At 41.0% G+C, this 19,944-nt stretch overlaps 3 protein-coding genes across 3 annotated transcripts; all 3 read left to right on the top strand.

Annotated features, from left to right (window-relative positions):
* The first annotated feature begins 2,966 nt into the window (after nucleotides 1-2,966).
* LOC139564528 (ubiquilin-4-like) lies at nucleotides 2,967-8,981 on the top strand. The gene is made up of 11 exons (XM_071384117.1): nucleotides 2,967-3,230; nucleotides 4,254-4,405; nucleotides 4,504-4,655; nucleotides 4,789-5,051; nucleotides 5,368-5,526; nucleotides 5,595-5,820; nucleotides 5,985-6,124; nucleotides 6,238-6,321; nucleotides 6,471-6,586; nucleotides 6,690-6,870; nucleotides 7,101-8,981. The coding sequence occupies exons 1-11, from the start codon at nucleotides 3,084-3,086 to the stop codon at nucleotides 7,257-7,259; spliced, it is 1,779 nt and encodes a 592-aa protein (XP_071240218.1). The 5' UTR covers nucleotides 2,967-3,083; the 3' UTR covers nucleotides 7,260-8,981.
* Nucleotides 8,982-9,502: 521 nt separating this feature from the next.
* Nucleotides 9,503-12,733, top strand: LOC139564530 (ragulator complex protein LAMTOR2-like). Its single transcript, XM_071384119.1, has 4 exons — nucleotides 9,503-9,787; nucleotides 9,957-10,119; nucleotides 10,391-10,480; nucleotides 12,294-12,733. The coding sequence occupies exons 1-4, from the start codon at nucleotides 9,720-9,722 to the stop codon at nucleotides 12,348-12,350; spliced, it is 378 nt and encodes a 125-aa protein (XP_071240220.1). The 5' UTR covers nucleotides 9,503-9,719; the 3' UTR covers nucleotides 12,351-12,733.
* Nucleotides 12,734-13,324: 591 nt separating this feature from the next.
* LOC139564529 (ras-related protein Rab-25-like) lies at nucleotides 13,325-19,442 on the top strand. Its single transcript, XM_071384118.1, has 5 exons — nucleotides 13,325-13,605; nucleotides 16,919-17,114; nucleotides 17,813-18,006; nucleotides 18,439-18,519; nucleotides 18,797-19,442. The coding sequence occupies exons 1-5, from the start codon at nucleotides 13,569-13,571 to the stop codon at nucleotides 18,922-18,924; spliced, it is 636 nt and encodes a 211-aa protein (XP_071240219.1). The 5' UTR covers nucleotides 13,325-13,568; the 3' UTR covers nucleotides 18,925-19,442.
* Nucleotides 19,443-19,944: the final 502 nt, after the last annotated feature.

The raw sequence follows: 19,944 nt of genomic DNA, 5'->3' as shown, positions 1-19,944 counted from the left end.
CAAGATAGTGTATGTAAACTTCTGACCCACTGGAATTGTGATACAGTGAATTATAAATTAAATAATCTGTCTGTAAACAATTTTTGGAAAAATGACTTGCATCATGCACAAAGTAGATGTCCGAACCGACTTTCCAAAACTATAGTTTGTTAACAAGACATTTGTGGAGTGGTTGAAAAACGATTTTCAATGACTACAACCTAAGTGTATGTAAACTTCCGACTTCAACTGTATATACACACACACATACATACATACATACATACATACATACATACATACATACATACATACATACATACATACATACATACATATATATATATATGAATTGACTCACAGCATTTTGCTCACTTTTCAAAAACTTTCTTTCCCCCCATTAGGTTTAAAGGAAGAAATGTTAGGTTCAATTTAGAGTGGACAATGTAAACCTCTATAATATCTGTTCTGGAATTAATGGGGACTTATTTTAAATACCTGTAGCCATACTTACACAAAAAGCAGTAACATGTACTGTAGAGGTGGCACAACAGACCTTTCTACTTTTCTAGATGGCTTTCCTATACCAAGACTGAAATGGAATGTTTCACCTATCTAAAGACTGGGATAATCACATACAGCTCCGGCCTAAGGAGTTTCACACAAGTCTGACCGCTGCAGATTGCCAACTAAATTATAGCATACTGATAAAGGATAGGCTGGTCTTATAGTGTTTACCTAGTGTTTTTCTTCGTCTTTGAGAAAGGTTAATCACACCTTTTTTTTATTTTATCAAATGGTACATTCTCAGCCTTGATCTGCAGTCGCAAATGTGAGACGAGCCTTGTTAAGAATGTCATTAGCTTTATTTCCAGCCAATTGGCGACAGATTTTCATATGGACATTCTCAAATCCACATAAAGAAAAAGATGCACATTTTCCACGTCGGTAGGTTTCCAGCCAATTGGATACAGACTGTCATGCGACTATTCTAAAATCTGCATAAAGAAAAATGATTTCCCCACCAAACAGACTTGTTGCGGATAAAAGTCCATGCGTGAGGATGTAGTGTACACAAAATGTACTTTTTCGCTTAAAGCTGCAATAGTTAACTTGTTTCTGTCATTCTCATTGAAAGTAAGTCTAAGATGTTTTACATGTTAGTCATTTAGCATACGCTCTTATCAGAGCGATTTACAGTAGTGAGTGCATTCTTTTCATACTAAGAAACGGTAGAACTGTTTTATGTGGGCTATGGCTCCCGGGTTTTATGGTTAGTTTTTGCGTCTTTTACTTTCGGTTTTGTAGGCTACACCAGCTTCAAACAGCTGACAATTCTATATTTTTGGTTATGGAAAATGTATTTCACAGCAGTTTAGATCACGTGTCAAACTCATTCCGCCGAGGACAGATTGTCGCCCGACTTTCGCTCCACCCATGTACTTGATTGACTAATTAAGGTTAGTAGTTAGTATGAAACTCCCCTCACCTGGTTGTCTAGGTCTTTATTGAAAGAAAAAAAACTAATACCTGCAGACACTCTGCCCTTCATGGAATGAGTTTGACACCCCTGGTGGGCCTACAATGATTATCTACACCAGGGGATCCCAAACTTTTTAACTCAGGACACACTGCGCGCACGCCACATCCAAATGTACTTTTATATGACAATTATTATATCAAATCAATTTTTGCGCATAAAGGCGTTTTCCATGCACCGCCATTTCTCGCATATTTTAACGACACAAAAAGATCCCACCATGTCCAATGAACAAATTATCTGTTGGCATTTATAAAATTGAAGCCTACCGAAACTTCCTGTTTCCGTAACAGCTTTCATTAACAATTTTTTATATGATATTACTTTAGGAAAAATTAGGGTCGCATTAGGTTTGATTGAGTTATTAGGCATAATAGGCTGTTATTCACCTTCAAACCTTAATTTTCATGTCATTAAAGAATTAAATGAATGCATGTGGGATTTTATGCTCATTACCGCACAAAAAAACTACAATACTTTAAAGGGACAATCTGCAGTTAAAACAATAACAAGGTATACGCCCCAACTCTGTTATGGTATGGTAAAAAGTTGAGGGATGGGCCTGGAGAAATGTAACCACTCTCATATTCATAAACATAATGGTGCAAGGACTGACCATCCATGATATTAACATTTTATTTTTAACCAAGTTTTTAGGATGCAGTGTTTGTTTACATTTACATTGTTTACAAACAAATATAATATTTAATATATAAAGTATTTGCCCACTTTTTTTCTCAGCATTACAATTTTAGATTTGACAGTGATTTAGATCTTGGTTTATATACATAATTGAGTAGCACACATACATTTTGGCCAAATGCAATGACACCCCCACACCACTAGACTTCAACGTTGCAAAAACCTAAGGTAATACTGCTTTCATCTCAGCTTGAGAATTTTGTTAGCTAGTTTTGTGATGTAGCAAAGATTGTTTATTATATTGACAAGATAGTAAAGTGACCGCTATAACAATGGAAATACATGTCCTCAAAGATGGAAGGCGGGCGATGCTAGAGCACGTGGCGCCATTCTAGCCAATGAGAGGGCCGATACAAGTGTCAACAATAGGCCATAGAGATAGATAGAAGACTCATCTTTGTGTATGTCCTATTATAGCGTCTGTAACAGCATTGGCAGCGCATTTGAGGCTAACTCCATTTTAAAGTAGTAAATTACCTTCATCGGTTGAAAACTCCCAACTCATAGGAATCCCCACCTAGTTGACCACTTTAACGGTAGAAGCCCTCAATGGCAATGTCCATACTTGAACGTGTTATATGATGAGTCCTCTATCTACCTCTATGACAACAGGCACAACTCCGATATAAAGTCGTTTTTTTCAAACTTGGCGAAATGCCACGTCTGGTACACCATTACGAAACTTCTATTTGATCAAATAATCCTCACATAGCAAATAAAATATAGACGTTTTTGTTGACCAAATTCGACCCTTAATGACCATACAAACAAATCTTATTTCCGTGGACAGATTTTGGGCTGAGTAAAACCTCTCGCTTCGCCTCTTCCTCTCTGGATGTAGTGAATTCGAAGAGGAGTAAATATGGCGGAGAACAGCGGCACAGATCCCACTGTGGATTCCAACGTTGTTGAAAATGCTGCCTCAGACGGGACCATGATCGTGGTCACGGTAAAAACTCCGAAAGATAAAGAGGAGATAGCGATCTCGGAGGATTCTTCTGTCGCACAGGTATTCGCATTTATTTACACAGTCAGTTATGCAAGTCATGCTGTGGCTAACAAGCATAAATCGAAGTTAGCCAACTATTACCTAGCTGGTTTACGATGTTAATTGGGAAGAATTATCTAATGTTCCTGACTAGTAATATTTATTTTCAACTTGTCCATTTCCTTGAAAATCGGTTCCTAATAGTAGATTGACTCGTGTTTTGCACAATCGGCACTGTGTAAAGACATGTATAGCAAGCATGAGCTAGCTAACTACGCAACTAGCTAACGTTAGCTTGTGAGTAAGCTAGCCAACTACGTCTCTGTCAGGCTCATCTAGCTAGCTAACTTTAGCTGCGATCAGGCTAGCTGATAACCGGCTAGCCAACGGAGGACCCGGCCATTGCAAAAGCCAATCGGGAAACGGGTGGGTATAATTTGTGTAACGTTCCAACAGGAATCTGTTCCAAAAACTTCGTAAAGTACAAGGTTGCCAACAAACAACGCATACAAAGTGGCAGGATCAATTCACCTAGTTGCCGAATAGGCATGCATCACCTCACCACGTAGCTTATTCTTAATGTTTGTCCATAGGCTACCAAAGTGAAGACAGACATTTTTCGGACTAAACGTGGTGAGTGAAAATTTGAATGAAATAGCCCGCTCCCTACCCGGTGTCTTATTCTGCCGCTATACAACTTTGTATGCGTTGTTTGTTGGCAACCTTGTTATTTACGAAGTTTTTGGAACAGATTCCTATTGGAACGTCCCACAAATGATACCCTCCCTCGGGAAACTGATTGTTAAGTTCACGGCTGCCGACATGGGTAATGCTGTATTTGGTGATTTCCTAAACCATTAACATTTGACCTCATTGTTCTTTATAAAACTTAAAGGACAACTAGCAGATTCACATAGTTAGCTAACGTTAGCTAGCTAGGCCAAGATAACTTTTTTTACCAACACTGAATGATTTGGGTGTGTACCTATCCTCTTTATTCCCATTTGTCTTCACCGGCCACTTCATTCTGTCTCTTGCATACAGTTTAAAGAGGAGATATCCAAAAGGTTTAATGCCAAGCAGGACCAGCTGGTGTTGATTTTTGCTGGCAAAATCTTAAAGGATGGAGACACACTGAACCAACACGGCATCAAGGATGGACTCACTGTTCACCTTGTCATCAAGACTGCTCCCAAGTAAGAAGATTTTCTTGCCCACTATTCTAGTGACACTATTTTGTGTGTGTGAGATAATGGGAACATTTAGGTTGATAATGACCATGCTTTTTCTCCAGGGCTACAGTTGGTGGCACATCCCAGTCCTCAGCGTCCAGCTCTGGGACCCCCCAGGCCAACAGCAGCGTCAACCCCAGCGCAGCGCCCAATGACAGCACAACACCAGGCACTGGGCCTACCCCAGCCTCTACACAGCCACCCAACTTACTGAGTTAGTGACCCAGTCCCCACCAAACCATCTCACAGAAAGATGGCCATATCGCCATACAACTACTAAACATCCACACAACTAGGCACTAACCTATATCCTTCCAGTAATCCACCGCCCCCTTGTGTCTGCATAGGTGGGTTTGGTGACCTATCTAGCCTGTCAGGCATGGGCATGGGCTCGGCCAACTTCATGGAGATGCAGCAGCAAATGCAGAGACAGCTGATGTCCAACCCGGAGATGCTGTCTCAGATCATGGACAACCCTCTGGTGCAGAACATGATGTCCAACCCAGACCTGATGAGGCAGATGATTGTGACAAACCCTCAGATGCAGCAGCTGATGGAACGCAACCCTGAGATCTCCCACATGCTCAACAACCCTGAACTTATGAGACAGGTTAGGTCTGGAGCTCAGATGGGTCCTTTGCTCGAGGTGTCATAGACTTGGTTTTGGGGAGTCATAGTGTGTCTTGGCTTTATTTGAATCCCTCTAAAGAAGCTACGCTTGAAGAGCATATTACTCAAACCATTTTGCTTGTTTATGTAGTTAGCTTGCAATGTACTTTAAATGTAAAAAGGGTCTATGTAACAGTACAAATTTACATAGGCCCAAACCCTTAAACTAGACCGCACCACTCTCAGAATGGTGGGAGGAATGGATGTGAGGTGGATCATGCACAGATGCATAATGTTAACTCCCTTCCTCTCTTCAGACCATGGAGTTGGCAAGGAACCCAGCCATGATGCAAGAGATGATGCGTAACCAGGACCGGGCGCTTAGCAACCTGGAGAGCATCCCTGGGGGCTACAACGCCCTCCGGAGGATGTACACAGACATCCAGGAGCCTATGTTCAGTGCCGCTAGAGAGCAGGTAGCTATTATTCCTGCAAATGCCATATGTAGACATACAATTGTCTTGAATCTTTTTTCCATCCATAGTTTGGAAACAATCCCTTCTCTGCTTTGGGGGGCAACTTGGACTCTGGCGTGCAACCCTCCAGAACAGAGAACAGGGAGCCCTTACCAAACCCCTGGGGACCCCCAGGAACGACCCCCTCAGAGATCAGGGGGACTGGCGCCTCCACGACAACAACCTCCTCCGCTGGCGGGACTGCACCTAGTGCCTCCAACCCCCTGGGCATCAACGCCGCTGGGCTGGGCAACGGTAACACCACTACATCAGAAGAAGCACTTTCACCTTTTAGTCAATCTGCAAAACTATATTTCCCCTTACACCTGTATTAACATACCACCCTTGAGTATAACCCTTGTTTTGCTGCTTAGCTGATCCGTCTGTTTCTCTCATTCCACTCCCTATAATCTGTCCAGGTGTGTTTGGTAGCCCTGGCATGCAGAGTCTGATGCAGCAGATCTCTGAGAACCCCCAGCTGATGCAGAACATGCTGTCTGCGCCCTACATGCGCAGTATGATGCAGTCGCTGGCGCAGAACCCTGACCTCGCCTCGCAGGTCTGCACAGCTTCAGCCCTCTCTGCAGTAGGATTCAGAAGTCCTGATGAATATTCTAGGCTATTTTGTGTGGAGAGTAGAGTCATTGCTTAATCCTTTACTAATTCCCTCAGGCAATGCTGAACAACCCCCTCTTTGCTGGAAACCCCCAGTTACAGGAACAGTTGAGACATCAGATGCCAGTCTTTCTCCAACAGGTCAGATTTCTGTCTCCAGTTATACACTTTAGTTCCATATACTGACAACAACAACAAAAAAGACGACAGAGTGTTATGGAAGGTGCTGAGTTTCTGACTGAGTAAATGGAACATCATTTGGGTTGACCAACTAAATGGTTATTTTACAGATGCAGAATCCTGAGTCACTGTCTGTGATGACTAACCCCCGGGCCATGCAGGCTCTCATGCAGATCCAGCAGGGCCTGCAGACCCTACAGACGGAAGCCCCCGGACTCATGCCCAGGTACTGTACCATCTATTATCCAGTAGATGCTTACTGGACATACTCGTGCTTTATACATTTTATTTTATTGATGATGCCACTTAAACTATGGTTCTTCTCCTAGTTTGGCTCCTGGTGGGATCCCAGTGATTCCTCCAACCACAGGAGGCAGTGTGGCCCCAGAAAACCTTCCTCCCCCAACACAGGGCTCAAATCCCACCGCTGCCACTAACCCATCCCAACAACAGCAGCAGCTCATGCAGCAGATGTTACAGATGTTTGCTGGAGGAGGAGGCGGCTCATCGGTATGTCATTGAGCTGCAAACATAATTTCTGACTTTCTACTTGGTAACTATATTTTGCTATTATCCAGTGGGTTAGCATTAGCTTTGTGTTTCTACTGGCCTCATTGACCTAAAACCAATTAATACTGACACTGAGACTTGTATCCTAACATTCACTCAAATAGGACCCCAGCAACATTTTCCATGTAGGCTCATATAAAAATTGACTTTGGTTATGCTCCCCTTTGCAGACCCAGACCGTAACCCCAGAGGTGCGGTTTCAGCAGCAGCTGGACCAGCTCAGTGCCATGGGCTTCATCAACCGTGAGGCCAACCTGCAGGCCCTCATCGCCACGGGGGGAGACATCAACGCTGCCATTGAGAGACTGCTGGGCTCCCAGCCCTCCTAACTCCCTTAGCCCCCTGAGATTACCGGGAGAGAAGGGTTAGGGGGGGGGCTGGAGTGGGAGATTACAAATGAACACAGTCCATCACAGTCTGACAAGCCCCTCAGATAGACTCAATTGAATTCCAATTACTATTCATCTCTTTGGCTGATCTGTGAATCGTAGGAAAGATATGGGGGCAGGAAGTGGGTGTTCAGATTCAAGTTTCTATTGGAGAGATCTCATATCAACCCTGTGGAATGATGACATCGCTGCAAAATGACGCCACCACTAACATGACTACTTCCTCTGTTGACTATGGGAGATTATTTCTGAAATGACTGTGCCCATTTGCTGGACATGCATGAGGTTGCCGACTTAACCCATCTTAATGGATTGTGTTTAGCCGGTAACGAGTTGAAATTTGGAGGAATATGAGTGTTGAAATCATAGGTCAGAGGAATCCCTCATTCTTTCATTGTCATGGGAACCTGCTTGTTTTTACTTAATTTCACACTATCATGCCTGATTGACTAGTATTTATTACAGGAGCTGTAGAAGTTACCTTCTCTTTTCTTTACCACTCACCTTCAATTTACCTTCTGCTTTAAGAATTTCTTGACATCCTTCAAAACTGATACAGGCTGTTGGATTCTCTGTTTGAGCACTATAGTGCTCCTGGTTCAGCTGTTTGCTTACACTTTCAGCTTTTTTGGAAGGGATGATTTTCAGATTGGAAGGTCAAGCAAGGTAGCTGGTGAGCTCTGCAATCAATGCTACATTGAGTCAATGAATGCTATTGAGTGTAAATTATTCAACAGTTTAGGCTCTGATTATGGGTTGTGATAAGACCTCAATGTTTTAATCTGAGCAATGATAAAAATGCAGGCACCTTTTACGTTAACCATTTTGTGTATTTTCATACAAGCAGCGGTTTAGTGCCTGATAAAAATGTATGTATTGGGTTCAGCAATATATTCAAAAATAATTTGTGAAATCTATAATGACAAAGTGTACTAATAGCATAGAGAATAGTTTTTCTTAAACCCATACATATTAGTTGCAATACCTACAGTTAATGAACATCTGTTCAGCTCTGCCTTTTTCTTGGAGTCACTCTGTTATCTATTCTAATAATACCTTTCAAGAAACATGATCAAGTGTGTGGTGGTGATTCATTTAGTTCAGAAGCATGGTCTACACCAGTAGTCTTCACTCCTGATCCTGGAGGGGTGCACCCTATGTTGAATGCAGATTCTCAATCCTCAAAATGCACACTTGTTCACCCCACCTCAGATTTAAAAGCACTGGACTGGACTGCAGTGAGAAATGTGGTGGAAACTCCATTTAGCCCGAGCTTATGCCAACCCTTTTGGCAAAGTAAAATTGGAATTGAGTGCAAGCCCAGCGCAAACACATGTGATTCAGCTATTCATTATCTTGATGAGTAGTTAATGTTGTAGACTTAGCCTGTTCACACTGACTGCAACCCCCTAGGACCAGGTGTGATTAACACAAGTCTACATTGTGTATGTTATGAAATTATATGAACTTGATATGGATGATTTGTCAACTTGTATGGGAATTGTTGTGTGTAGTCTGAGAGGTGGGAAAGTTATAGTGGTGACCATGCATATTTGGTAGATCATTAAAGGACCAAGCTTGAAAATATAAATTGTGAACTGTAATAAACATTGAAATATCTTAATGGCAATTAAGCATTAAGCTGTTTTAACATTCACCAGAGAGGAGTTTGGATTTGTTTATTTTCCTCCATGATGACAAAATGTATAAAAGCATGGATTTCTTAGAACATCAATTTATGATAATTTCATATAACTTTGAAGATCCTGGTCTAAAATGGTGGCTAAAGGAAAGCTGTGTACAAGTTATAAACAAATGACTGGGGCTAGTTCAATCTCATCAATTATGCTTGGGCTGTGAAGTTGGAAGCAATGCAATTGTTAGACTCATCCAGCCTCACCGCAAAGAGGTTACTCGGGGTAGCTATTCTTTTTTGTTTAACTGATTGGAATCTCATGTCTGAAAATATGATGGGGATATATGCCATTTTGTGCCCTTGATATACCATATTGTGCCTTTATTCAATAACTGCAATTAGCCCCAGTCAGGATACTGTAGCTAACTCTGTTCTTCTAATACAGATTCTCCCCCAGTACCCTTACTTGGACAAGTGTTTAACATCTCAGGAGCAACATGAAAAGGATATCAATTCTATAATTGGGGCAGATCTGAGCTGAATTGGTGCAATTGAATATATTATTCCAGTGAACGGTTTCAATCGTCTGGAACGCACCCAGTGCCATTCCCATAATGCCTTACGATTTGTATCAGGAAGTTGAAGGGGTCAGCTGACTGGATTGTGTTGTTATTGAAGAAGTCACTGAACTGGATGATAATATACATTTCATAATAATTTCGCCTAAATTAATCGAGTTGCTGCGAAGTATTGCTCACCCAACCATGTTGCGGCCAAAAGCATTGACGCAAGTTCTCAGCCAGGCAAATACAAGCGGAGTACAAAGCACACTGTAAGTATTGAGTGGCAGAGGCACGTGAATATAGCGTTCTTTTCTGCTATCTAGCTAAATTGGCTATATATATATTTTTAAAGATTACTTTTAACGACAGCTAGCTACATGTAGGTAAGTCTTACCTAACACTCTCCTTGGCTAACGTATTTACATGTTCTCCCCGCAGATTGTTAAACAATGAAGGGTCTCTTTTGGCTTACTCTGGCTATGGGGACACTGACGCTCGAGTGACCGCTGCCATCGCAAGCAACATATGGTCGGCCTATGACAAGAATGGGCTTCAAGCTTTCAACGAAGATAAACTCAAATTCATTCTGATGGATTGCATGGTTAGAGTTTGAACCATATGGTCTAGTTACTATGCATGAACCAAATTTATTTTTGTTCCATAATTCTGCCTTGTTTTGATTATCCATTGACTATCACAGTCAGAGGCTCCAGAGAAAATCTGTTGTATGCCCTATAACGTTAGTTAAATAGTGGTAGAAAATGATGACCTAGGCTAGTTGGCAGCTTGGGAGGTAGTATCACCATCAAAGGTCAATTGAAATTTAATGTGCATGCATTTTTATCTATTCCTTTCTGGTCTTCTCTTTGCAGGAAGGCAGGGTGGCCATTACACGGGTAGCTAACCTACTGCTGTGCATGTATGCCAAAGAGACTGTGGGCTTTGGAATGCTTAAAGCCAAGGTGAGGAAGAATACTTTGAGTGTGAATGACATTGGTATGTGAATTGTGTTGTATTTGAAATTACAAAACACTAATGACTTATTCCTGAAGAGAACAAGTATGTACAGTTGAAGTCGGAAGTTTACATAAACAAGTTATGACGCCAACCTAAGTGTTTCAATCACTCCACTAATTTCTTGTTAACAAACTATAGTTTTGGCAAGTCGGTTAGGACATTTACTTTGTGCATGACACAAGTAATTTTTCCAACAATTGTTTACAGACAGATTATTTCACTTATAATTCACTGTATCACAATTCCAGTGGGTCAGAAGTTTACATACACTAAGTTGACTGTGCCTTTAAACAGCTTGGAAAATTCCAAGAAAAGTGTCATGGCTTTAGTAAGCTTCTGATAGGCTAATTGACATCATTTGAGTCAATTGGAGGTGTACCTGTGGATATATTTCAAGGCCTACCTTCAAACTCGGTGCTTCTTTGCTTGGCAGCATGGGAAAATCAAAAGAAATCAGCCAAGACCTCAGAAAAAAAACTGTAGACCTCCAAGTCTGGTTCATCCTTTGGAGCAATTTGCAAATGCCTGAAGATACCACGTTCATCTGTACAAATAATAGTACACAAGTATAAACACCATGGGACCACGCAGCCGTCATACCGCTGAGGAAGGAGACGCGTTCTGTGTCCTAGAGATAAACGTACTTTGGTGCGAAAGTGCAAATCAATCCCAGAACAACAGCAAAGGACCGTGTGAAGATGCTGGAGGAAACGGGTACAAAAGTATCTATATCCACAGTAAAACGAGTCCTATATCGACATAACCTGAAAGGGCGCACAGCAAGGAAGAAGCCACTGCTCCAAAACCGCCATAAAAAAGCCAGGCTACGGTTTGCAACTGCACATGGGGACAAGATCGTACTTTTTGGAGAAATGTCCTCAACAATAAAAACAAAAATAGAACTGTTTGGCCATAATGACCATTATGTTTGGAGGAAAAAGGGGGAGGCTTACAAGCCAAAGAACACAATCCCAACCGTGAAGCACGGAAGTGGCAGCATCATTTTGTGGGGGTGCTTTTGCTGCATTAGGGACTGGTGCACTTCACAAAATAGATGGCATCATGAGGGCGGAGAATTATGCGGATATATTGAAGCGACAACTTCCTGACTGATGTCTTGAGATAAAGCTTGGTCGCAAATGGGTCTTCCAAATGGACAATGACCCTCAGCATACTTCCAAAGTTGTGGCAAAATGGCTTAAGGACAATAAAGTCAAGGTTTTGGAGTGGCCATCACAAAGCCCTGAACTTAATCCTATATAAAAAATATGTGGACAGAACTGAGATGGCGTGTGTGAGCAAGGAAGCCTAGAAACCTGACTCAGTTACACCAGCTCTGTCTGGAGGAATGGGCCAAAATTCACCCAACTTATTGTGGGAAGACTATCCAAAACATTTGACCCAAGTTAAACAATTTAAAGGCAATGCTACCAAATACTAATTGAGTGTATGTGAACTTCTGACCCACTGGGAATGTGATGAATGAAATAAAAGCTGAAATAAATTATTCTCTCCACTATTATTCTGACATTTCACATTCTTGAAATAAAGTGGTGATCCTAACTGACCTAAGACAGGGAATTTTTACTCTGATTAAATGTCAGGAATTGTGAAAAACTGAGTTTAAATGTATTTGGCTATGGTGTATGTAAACTTCCGACTTCAACTGTATGTCATTTAAAGAGCACAGATCATGAGCACAGATCATGTCTGCATACCATACTAAGCATATTTCTCCTGTATGTGTGGTATTTTTAGGCTGAAGCGCTGGTACTGTACCTGGAGGAACCTTTAACCCAAGTTGCTGCATCATAGGGGAAGTCTGGCTGGAGCGTTGTCTTCAATTTTGTCTCCCCTGAAAATACATGAACTTGCTGATGTGAATGCTTCACCTGGTCTTCATGAACCACTGCAATCTGTGTATGAATGAACTGAGTATTTATCTTCTGATTACTATATTTATACTCAATATGCTCTAACTTAATGCTTGAGTTTTTAGTAATTTGTCCTTTTGTGGCATGCAGTTCAAAAGTCAAGCTCATACATTGTGTAAGGCTGGCTATGTAAGTCTTTGAGATTCAAGAGGACTGCTGAACATGCTGACACATTAACTTTAAGGCATTCACTGTTTACCCTAGTCAGAATCTTACATTTGTCTGTTGCTGCCACGCAATAAAATGTATGATATCCCTTTGTAACAGGCTATCCATATACTATTGTTTTTTTTCAATGGAAACATAAATGGTTTTATGTGTTTGATTTATATGTTTGATTTTTAGTTCCAGGGGTACCAAGTTGTTTTTTTGCGTTACAGGTTTGCTGAACAGACCTAAGATTGCATCACCTTGTCAATTGTTTGACAGTATTGTTCTTACTGATATATTTCTGTTTGACAATTCAGACCATTATCAACACTGTTTCTAGGTCCCTTTTACTGTTGCTTTGTGTTCCTGGTTTGAAATGAACAGAACCAGGGGTTGGTTTATTCATTAGTTGCATACTGTAGCAAAATGTTTTGCAATGGAAACAGTTTTGCAACAATTAGGTTCTATTTGGCAGGTAGGTCCCTCCCTGTTTCGTTTGCTTCCGTTTGGTTCATAGTGAATACACCTCAGAGGAAGCTATGATTTTCTCTCACCATGAAAAAGGGATAGGGAAACAGTAATTTCCTGAAGACAATAATTTGGTTTGTCCAGCAGGTGGCATGTAGCAATTGTTTTCATACAGTTGCTCATGCTGTTCTACCTGTTCAACCTGCCATAGACTTACACCAAGCCACTCCCCCAACCCCCATCATTCCTCAGCAGAACTACCTTATGACACAGCGGAGCAAGTTCCTTATAAACAATCTAAGTTTATATTAAACATAGAGGGGGACAGGTGACTTGCAAAGTATTTGTGCAGCTCTTTTAAATCTGAAGATTAGGGTGAGTGGCTTCTGGGCCAGTGTCATCTTTCCTTTCTCCCCTCACACTTTGAGAGCTGGACTTGAAGACAAGGCTTCACATTGTGGCACCACTGAAGGGGTACATCATGGGTTCAGATGAGGCCTACAACTTTGTCTTTAAGGGTGAGTCCATGTTCTTTCACATTTAACAGATTGATGTCCTTTACATAATGTAGCAGACACTCTTATTCAGTAGTGATTGCATGCATTGTCAGACTTTTTTTGCTTACTGGTCCTCTATGGGAATCAAACTCCTAACCCTGGCATTGCAGGTGCCATGCTCTACTAACTGAGCCACAATAATGATATAGTGTATATGTCAACAGAGTGACTCTGAAACCTACTTTTTCTGTAGTTAGAGCTAGTGCAGTGTTGTTCAGTACAGACAACCATTGGGTTCTGTCACTTACTGTGTGTATGCTAAGGCTAGAAGCTAAGTGCCAGCACAGTATCAAAAGCACACAGTAGATTGTTAGTAACACATCTACCACACAGATAGGATGCAGGTCACTCTCACCTGTGTTGAAATTACAGAAAAAGTCTAGGACACACCCTGTTTCAGAAGCAAGTTGTCTTGCATAGTGCATGCACTCAATAAATATTGGCAATTATGTTTACGCCAGTCCTGTAGTGCAGGGCGTCTCAGAGTAGGAGTGCTGATCTAGGATTGGTTTAGCATTTTAGGTCATGATGAATAATCCTGTATGGACAGATCTTAGATCAGCACTCCCACTCTGGGACAGTTTGTGGATACAGGCCCAGGTCTAGGAGTTTTATCCAGTACTTTGAAGAATGCTTCTAACCTTGAGGTTCATTAATAAGCTACTGTATTTTACAAGTCAAGACAGTGCTACTTCAAGAATGTTGCTATTTCTATGAACTTGAATGCTATTTCTCTTTAACTGAATACATTCTCGACCCCCAACTGATATTGTGGTGAGTTTCACAAGCTTGTCAATGTCATTCCAGGAAAACACGTTCCTGAATGTTTGAGCCTATCACTCTTTCCATTATGTCTATAGTCACACTAGAGAAACATGTGTACTGTTACACTAAATGACCTACTAAGTCCTATACGCTGCAGGCATGGTAGAGAAGGTGATGTTGTGCATGATGAGGTGAAGTGATTTGTCGGTAGGGAAACAAGAAAACCCAGTTGGTTGGGCCAGGGGGAAGGTGACGAAGTCAAATTTTGTGTGTTTTCACTGATCCACATGTAAGTTTCTGCCATTCATTCTACTATAACTTTTTATTTTTGAAACCATCCAGACATAATGAAGTAAAATCTAAATGATTCCCTGCTTTGATTGTCTAAAAGTAAATGCAGCTTTTGTATCTAAATAAGCTGAGGGAACTGCTCAGTCATAAATCAATTGAAGTAAAACTGAATTATTACATGAGGAGGAGTTTTTTCTGCAATTTACATAATCCCCTTTTTCCTCAGAATAAAGTCAAACCAGGCCAGTAGAGTGCTTCAAGGCCTCTTGTCCTATTTGCCATGGAAACCAGGGGTTTTGTTTGCATAAGAGGTTACTGAGTATGGGAGGGGAAATGGCCACATTTTCATCTCACCTACTAAAAACTAAAAGCAGAACAATGATCTGCCAATGGAGTGAACAATTAGCCAAAACAAACCAAAGTAGAACATCTCGCAAACATTCTTTCCTGCTGCCTGTTTTACACCTCAGGTTAAATCTAACTTAGGTTCAGAGACCAGAAACCGGATAGTTGCTTTATAATGTAAATCTGGGAACATGAACAGGAATGACCCCAACATTTTTGCTTTTGAAAAATAACGTATTGCCTGTTAAAAGCTCTGTAGCATAAATCAGCATGCTGGGAAGAGAATCAATACTTGCATATACTTGCATATTTGGGGCAGCAGGTAGCCTAGTGGTTAGAGCGTTGGGCCAGTAACCAAAAGGTTGCTAAATTGAATCCCAGAGCTGACAAGGTAAGAATCTGTCGTTCTGCCTCTGGACAAGGCAGTTAACCCACTGTTCCTAGGCTGTCATTGTAAATAAGATTTTGTTCTTAACTGACCTGCCTAGTTAAATAAAAGTTACAAAATCTTATCCCCACTTGTGGTTTGGAGGGCAATAAATATAATATGTATTAGGTGACTGTACTAAATAAACATGTCACTTTTTTTTAACCTTCTGCACACTGCTCTTTTTCACATTCTTGGTTTCCTGGGTACTTACTACTTAGATCTTCCTTACTGGTGCGTCATGGAACTTGGATGCCTATCTTGGTTCAGCTCACATTCTCATGGTTGAGATTAAAGCAGGAATTGGTGTTTGGCTCAGCTCAGTCGGCTGTGTTGAAATCATGGTGTTATTGTGTGTTGTGGTCATATTTTCCTATATGTTTGTCAAGTAAGCCAAGGCTGGCTTTCTGAGTCAGCTGCTCACACTCTATAAGCAAACACATGAGTCACTGAAACATACAAGGGGGCTTCATTGTTCCTTGTACCTCTTCTGTTTGGACTCAGTAGACTGATTGCTCACAGCAAGATAGATATAGGGAAGTATCAGCGTAAACTGTACCACCAGATTTTTTTAGTCGTTTCCTCTTTTGAAGGCCTGTTTCATTACAGGAAATTCCCCAAGAGCAATGCAATAAATCCCATCCTCGCTGGTTCTCCTTTGGTTCTCTTCAACAACTGACCCATCACTATATATACTACATATCTCTTAACCTACACAGCATAATAATAACATATTAGCTCCCATTTCCTGGATTATAATTAATACGAACAAGCATGATAATTCATTTTAAAGACACCTGAGCCATGATTTTGATGCTACTTCTCAGATGGTTTGTTCTACATTCCTCACTTAACATAATTAGCCCAGTAACCATTTGCACGGGTGTGGTGCTGTTTCTGTCATAGAACATCATTGTGAAGAGAGTCCTAATGATATAATGGGAACAATGAGCAGCAGACTAAGACTGAGGGTTTAGGGTAGGGTTAGTGAAATTGAGTGGGCTGTTTGAGGACACACCTAGGCCTCACCTAAGAGTTACACTATGTGCATGAAGTTCAGGGAGCAGCCTTATTGTAATTATGAGTTGGTATTAATCAATGGGATGACATGAGTGAGATTATAACAGTAAAGAAAGAGATACATTGAAGAATCATTGTTTTGTGTGTAAAAACCATTACTTACTCTCATTATTGTAATTCCATATGTGTTGTGCCCTGAAATGGCACCTTGAGGTTCTACGCCTGATACTATTGTGCGTCTGCACTATGGCAAAATAAAGTGTTCTATGTCTAGGATGAAACACGCCTAGTCCCCTTTCTAGATGATAGACATACCATTCATTCACATAATAGGGAGTCACTGGGGATGTAAAGCACATATTCAAACATCTTTCTGGTGCACTAGAACTCATTCCCTCCTCTCGCTCCCCCTTCTTTCTTCTCCAGTGGTTCTGATAGGTGAGTCCGGCGTTGGCAAGAGCAACCTGCTCTCCCGCTTCACCAAGAACGAGTTCAACCACGACAGCCGCACCACCATCGGGGTGGAGTTCAGCACACGCACAATTGAACTGAAAAGTCTCATCATCAAGGCTCAAATCTGGGACACGGCTGGGCTGGAGCGGTACAGGGCCATCACCTCCGCGTGAGTACTCTGGGTGAAACTGTGGACCCACGTACACACACAAAGGGACCATTTCTCACTATTGTGTGGGTATCTTGGGTGGTATTATAGGCCCAAACACGCCACGTGGACAGGCACTGGTTTCACATTTTTCCCAGATAGCCTGGAGGAACAAACAGCAGGTTCACTGTTCCAGTCATTTACTACTTGTGCATTTTGGTCTAAATATCCATTTGGCTGGACATACTCAATAAACATCCAGACTCAAACATGTTTCTTCTCTGACTTCTTCTCTGACTTTTGTAAAGATTCTGGAAGGGTTAATGGCATGGAAACACGTTTCAAAACAATAAAACTGTGTCCATTCAATTTAATGACAAGACAAATCTGAGGATATGCTATACCACTGCAGGATTAGTTCTTCTCTGTCCAGAGTTTAGTAATTACTTTACTGAATAATTCCCTCATGTACATTTCCTTCCCTAGAAATGTCTTTCTGTAATCAAAAAACAAGTCTATTAGAATATTATAAATCTTTCGTCGGTTCAATCATGTATCATACTATGGAGGCCTACATGGCATTTCAAGAGAAACATGGGATATGGATACTCAGAGGCATCACCCATCACATACTGTATCAATATGAATAAAAACATCAGGTTATTGGTAAGGTGTTGACTTATCTCATCACCTCTTTTGCTTTCATATTTTCTACCTAGTTATTATAGAGGAGCTGTCGGAGCGCTACTGGTCTATGACATCACCAAGCATCTGACCTATGAGAGTGTGGAGCGCTGGCTTAAGGAGCTCTATGATCATGCAGACCCTCACATCGTAGTCATGCTGGTGGGCAACAAAACTGATCTGGGGTCAGAGCGATCAGTGCCCACTGAGGAGGCCAAGGACTTTGCGGGTACAGCTGCCAGGCACAATGAATATATCCTAGGATAAACACAAAGCATTTAACTTCAAAATGTTGTTCCCTTATATAGTGAATTGTGGTTTTGCATTGCTAATATATTAATATTCACAACAGCCAATCGGCCAATAGACTTTATTGGTCCAAACTTATTGGTCCAAGGCTTGAGCAGTGCTTGACTTGGGAGCTGAATACCGGCACCTCAAATGTTCTACTGCTTGAGCTCCTGTTCCTCAAATAGAATATTAGTTCAAAGGTATTGTTGAGCTCCTGCACCTACTGTAAATATAAACAGTACCGGCACCCAAAATGAGTACCAGAGTCTATTTTAGTCCATGTCAAGCACTGGGCTTGAGTCACTAGTTCACCCCAAATTTGACAAACCTAAATTATGAGAAAATACTCTGTAATTCTTGCTCTTTGCAGAAAAGAATGGCCTATTGTTCTTAGAGACATCAGCCTTGGAGTCCACAAACGTTGAGACGGCATTCCAAAATGTCCTTGGAGGTAATTTACTTTATATATTTACAGTACCAACCCTATTATCGATTTGTTTGTTTTTAGCTCTCTAGCTAACCTTGTTTTTTTGGTGTAATAGTAGCGCAATCAATGCTCAGTAATTCATCCGTAAAACTGAGTGGAAAGTTGGCATTGCAGAACAAAATGCTTGTGCCACATTTGTTTTGTGTAAGCAGTTGTGTCACTGGCAGTTTGTGGTCAATGTTTTTTTGTCACTGTTTGTTGCACCAGAATTCATACTGTATCCCTGTGCCTATTCCATCAGAGATCCACAGGAAGGTGAGCAGTAAAGAGGTGACCCGGGGGTCCATTAGTGCCGTGTCTCTGGCCAGCCCTGTCCCCAGAGCTGCAGGCGACCCTGAAGAGAAGAAGCCCTGCTGTACGAACCTCTGATGGGACAAACCACCCAGTGTGGGGGGGTGGCTAAAAGGGGTGACTGTCGAGCAGTATGGAGCTGCCTGACCCACCCACCCCTATTACGACCTCATGTGGTATAGAGCACTCCATCTTCCTCTAGTTATTGTGCCAAAAGTGTGCACATCTGATTGAAAAGAATGATGCCGAGCAAGACCACTTTGATGTGACACATTTACATGGTGGCAGACAGAATGAGTTTTCCATTCCTAAAGATGATGTAATGTGTATGTATGTACATGGCTGGATGTCCATGATACATTTCCCCAAAGAATCCAGAAATCATTTGAATATAAAAAATGTCTCAAACAAAGATTTTGTGTAAACTTTTAAGATTCAACTTTGCTTGGAAGGATACACATTTTTTTGAAAAAAAGGTAGTCAACTGATGTACAGAATATTTGTATTTTTAGTGACTGTGAGGTTTGACAACAGGTGCCAAAACCATGTTTATAATTTTACACAAAGCTTGATTAATTAAATTTGCTGTCACTGTTGTTTGTGCTCTGTTTACTTAATGTACAGTAACATGTCATTGTTTTATTTTATGCTTAAATTGTTCCAAAACGGCTTATTCTTATTGTGAGGTGATTTTACAACAATACAGGAATATTTTTTTGCACTCAAATGCTAGGTTCATTATTGCTTGCCTTTTAATTATCACTTTTTACATTTGATTTCCTTCACAATAATAGCCAATCCATCATACACACATTCCATTATAATACATCTAAAAATGCATATGCCAATAAGTATAATACACAAACAGCAACTGATAGATGAGAATATAATGGAATAGCCTACATTTTCCATCTGTGGGGATCACTTTTGAATCTAATGAAGTTATCCCATTAATGATCAGACATTGACCATATTGATCTCATAAGTAGCCCTTGGCTAAACCTATAATAATCATAATACATTTAATTTGTAGTGCTTTTTTCAGACCCAAGGTGCAAAAAATACAATAAATAGGCTGATAGGCCAACATCCAGATTG

This window comes from Salvelinus alpinus, chromosome 35 (assembly GCF_045679555.1).
Source record: "Salvelinus alpinus chromosome 35, SLU_Salpinus.1, whole genome shotgun sequence".
NCBI lineage: Eukaryota > Metazoa > Chordata > Actinopteri > Salmoniformes > Salmonidae > Salvelinus > Salvelinus alpinus.
The sequence above is the reverse complement of the archived record's forward strand: the minus strand, read 5'-3'. Positions and strand labels throughout refer to the sequence as shown.

Coding starts and splice junctions, on each gene's coding strand:
- LOC139564528 (XM_071384117.1), top strand. CDS start 3,084: ATGGCGGAGAACAGCGGCACAGATCCCACTGTGGATTCCAACGTTGTT. Junction 3,231..4,253: donor AGGATTCTTCTGTCGCACAG/GTATTCGCATTT, acceptor TCTTGCATACAG/TTTAAAGAGGAGATATCCAA. Junction 4,656..4,788: donor ACAGCCACCCAACTTACTGA/GTTAGTGACCCA, acceptor GTGTCTGCATAG/GTGGGTTTGGTGACCTATCT.
- LOC139564530 (XM_071384119.1), top strand. CDS start 9,720: ATGTTGCGGCCAAAAGCATTGACGCAAGTTCTCAGCCAGGCAAATACA. Junction 9,788..9,956: donor AGCGGAGTACAAAGCACACT/GTAAGTATTGAG, acceptor TTCTCCCCGCAG/ATTGTTAAACAATGAAGGGT. Junction 10,120..10,390: donor TCATTCTGATGGATTGCATG/GTTAGAGTTTGA, acceptor TTCTCTTTGCAG/GAAGGCAGGGTGGCCATTAC.
- LOC139564529 (XM_071384118.1), top strand. CDS start 13,569: ATGGGTTCAGATGAGGCCTACAACTTTGTCTTTAAGG. Junction 17,115..17,812: donor TACAGGGCCATCACCTCCGC/GTGAGTACTCTG, acceptor TTTTCTACCTAG/TTATTATAGAGGAGCTGTCG. Junction 18,520..18,796: donor ATTCCAAAATGTCCTTGGAG/GTAATTTACTTT, acceptor CTATTCCATCAG/AGATCCACAGGAAGGTGAGC.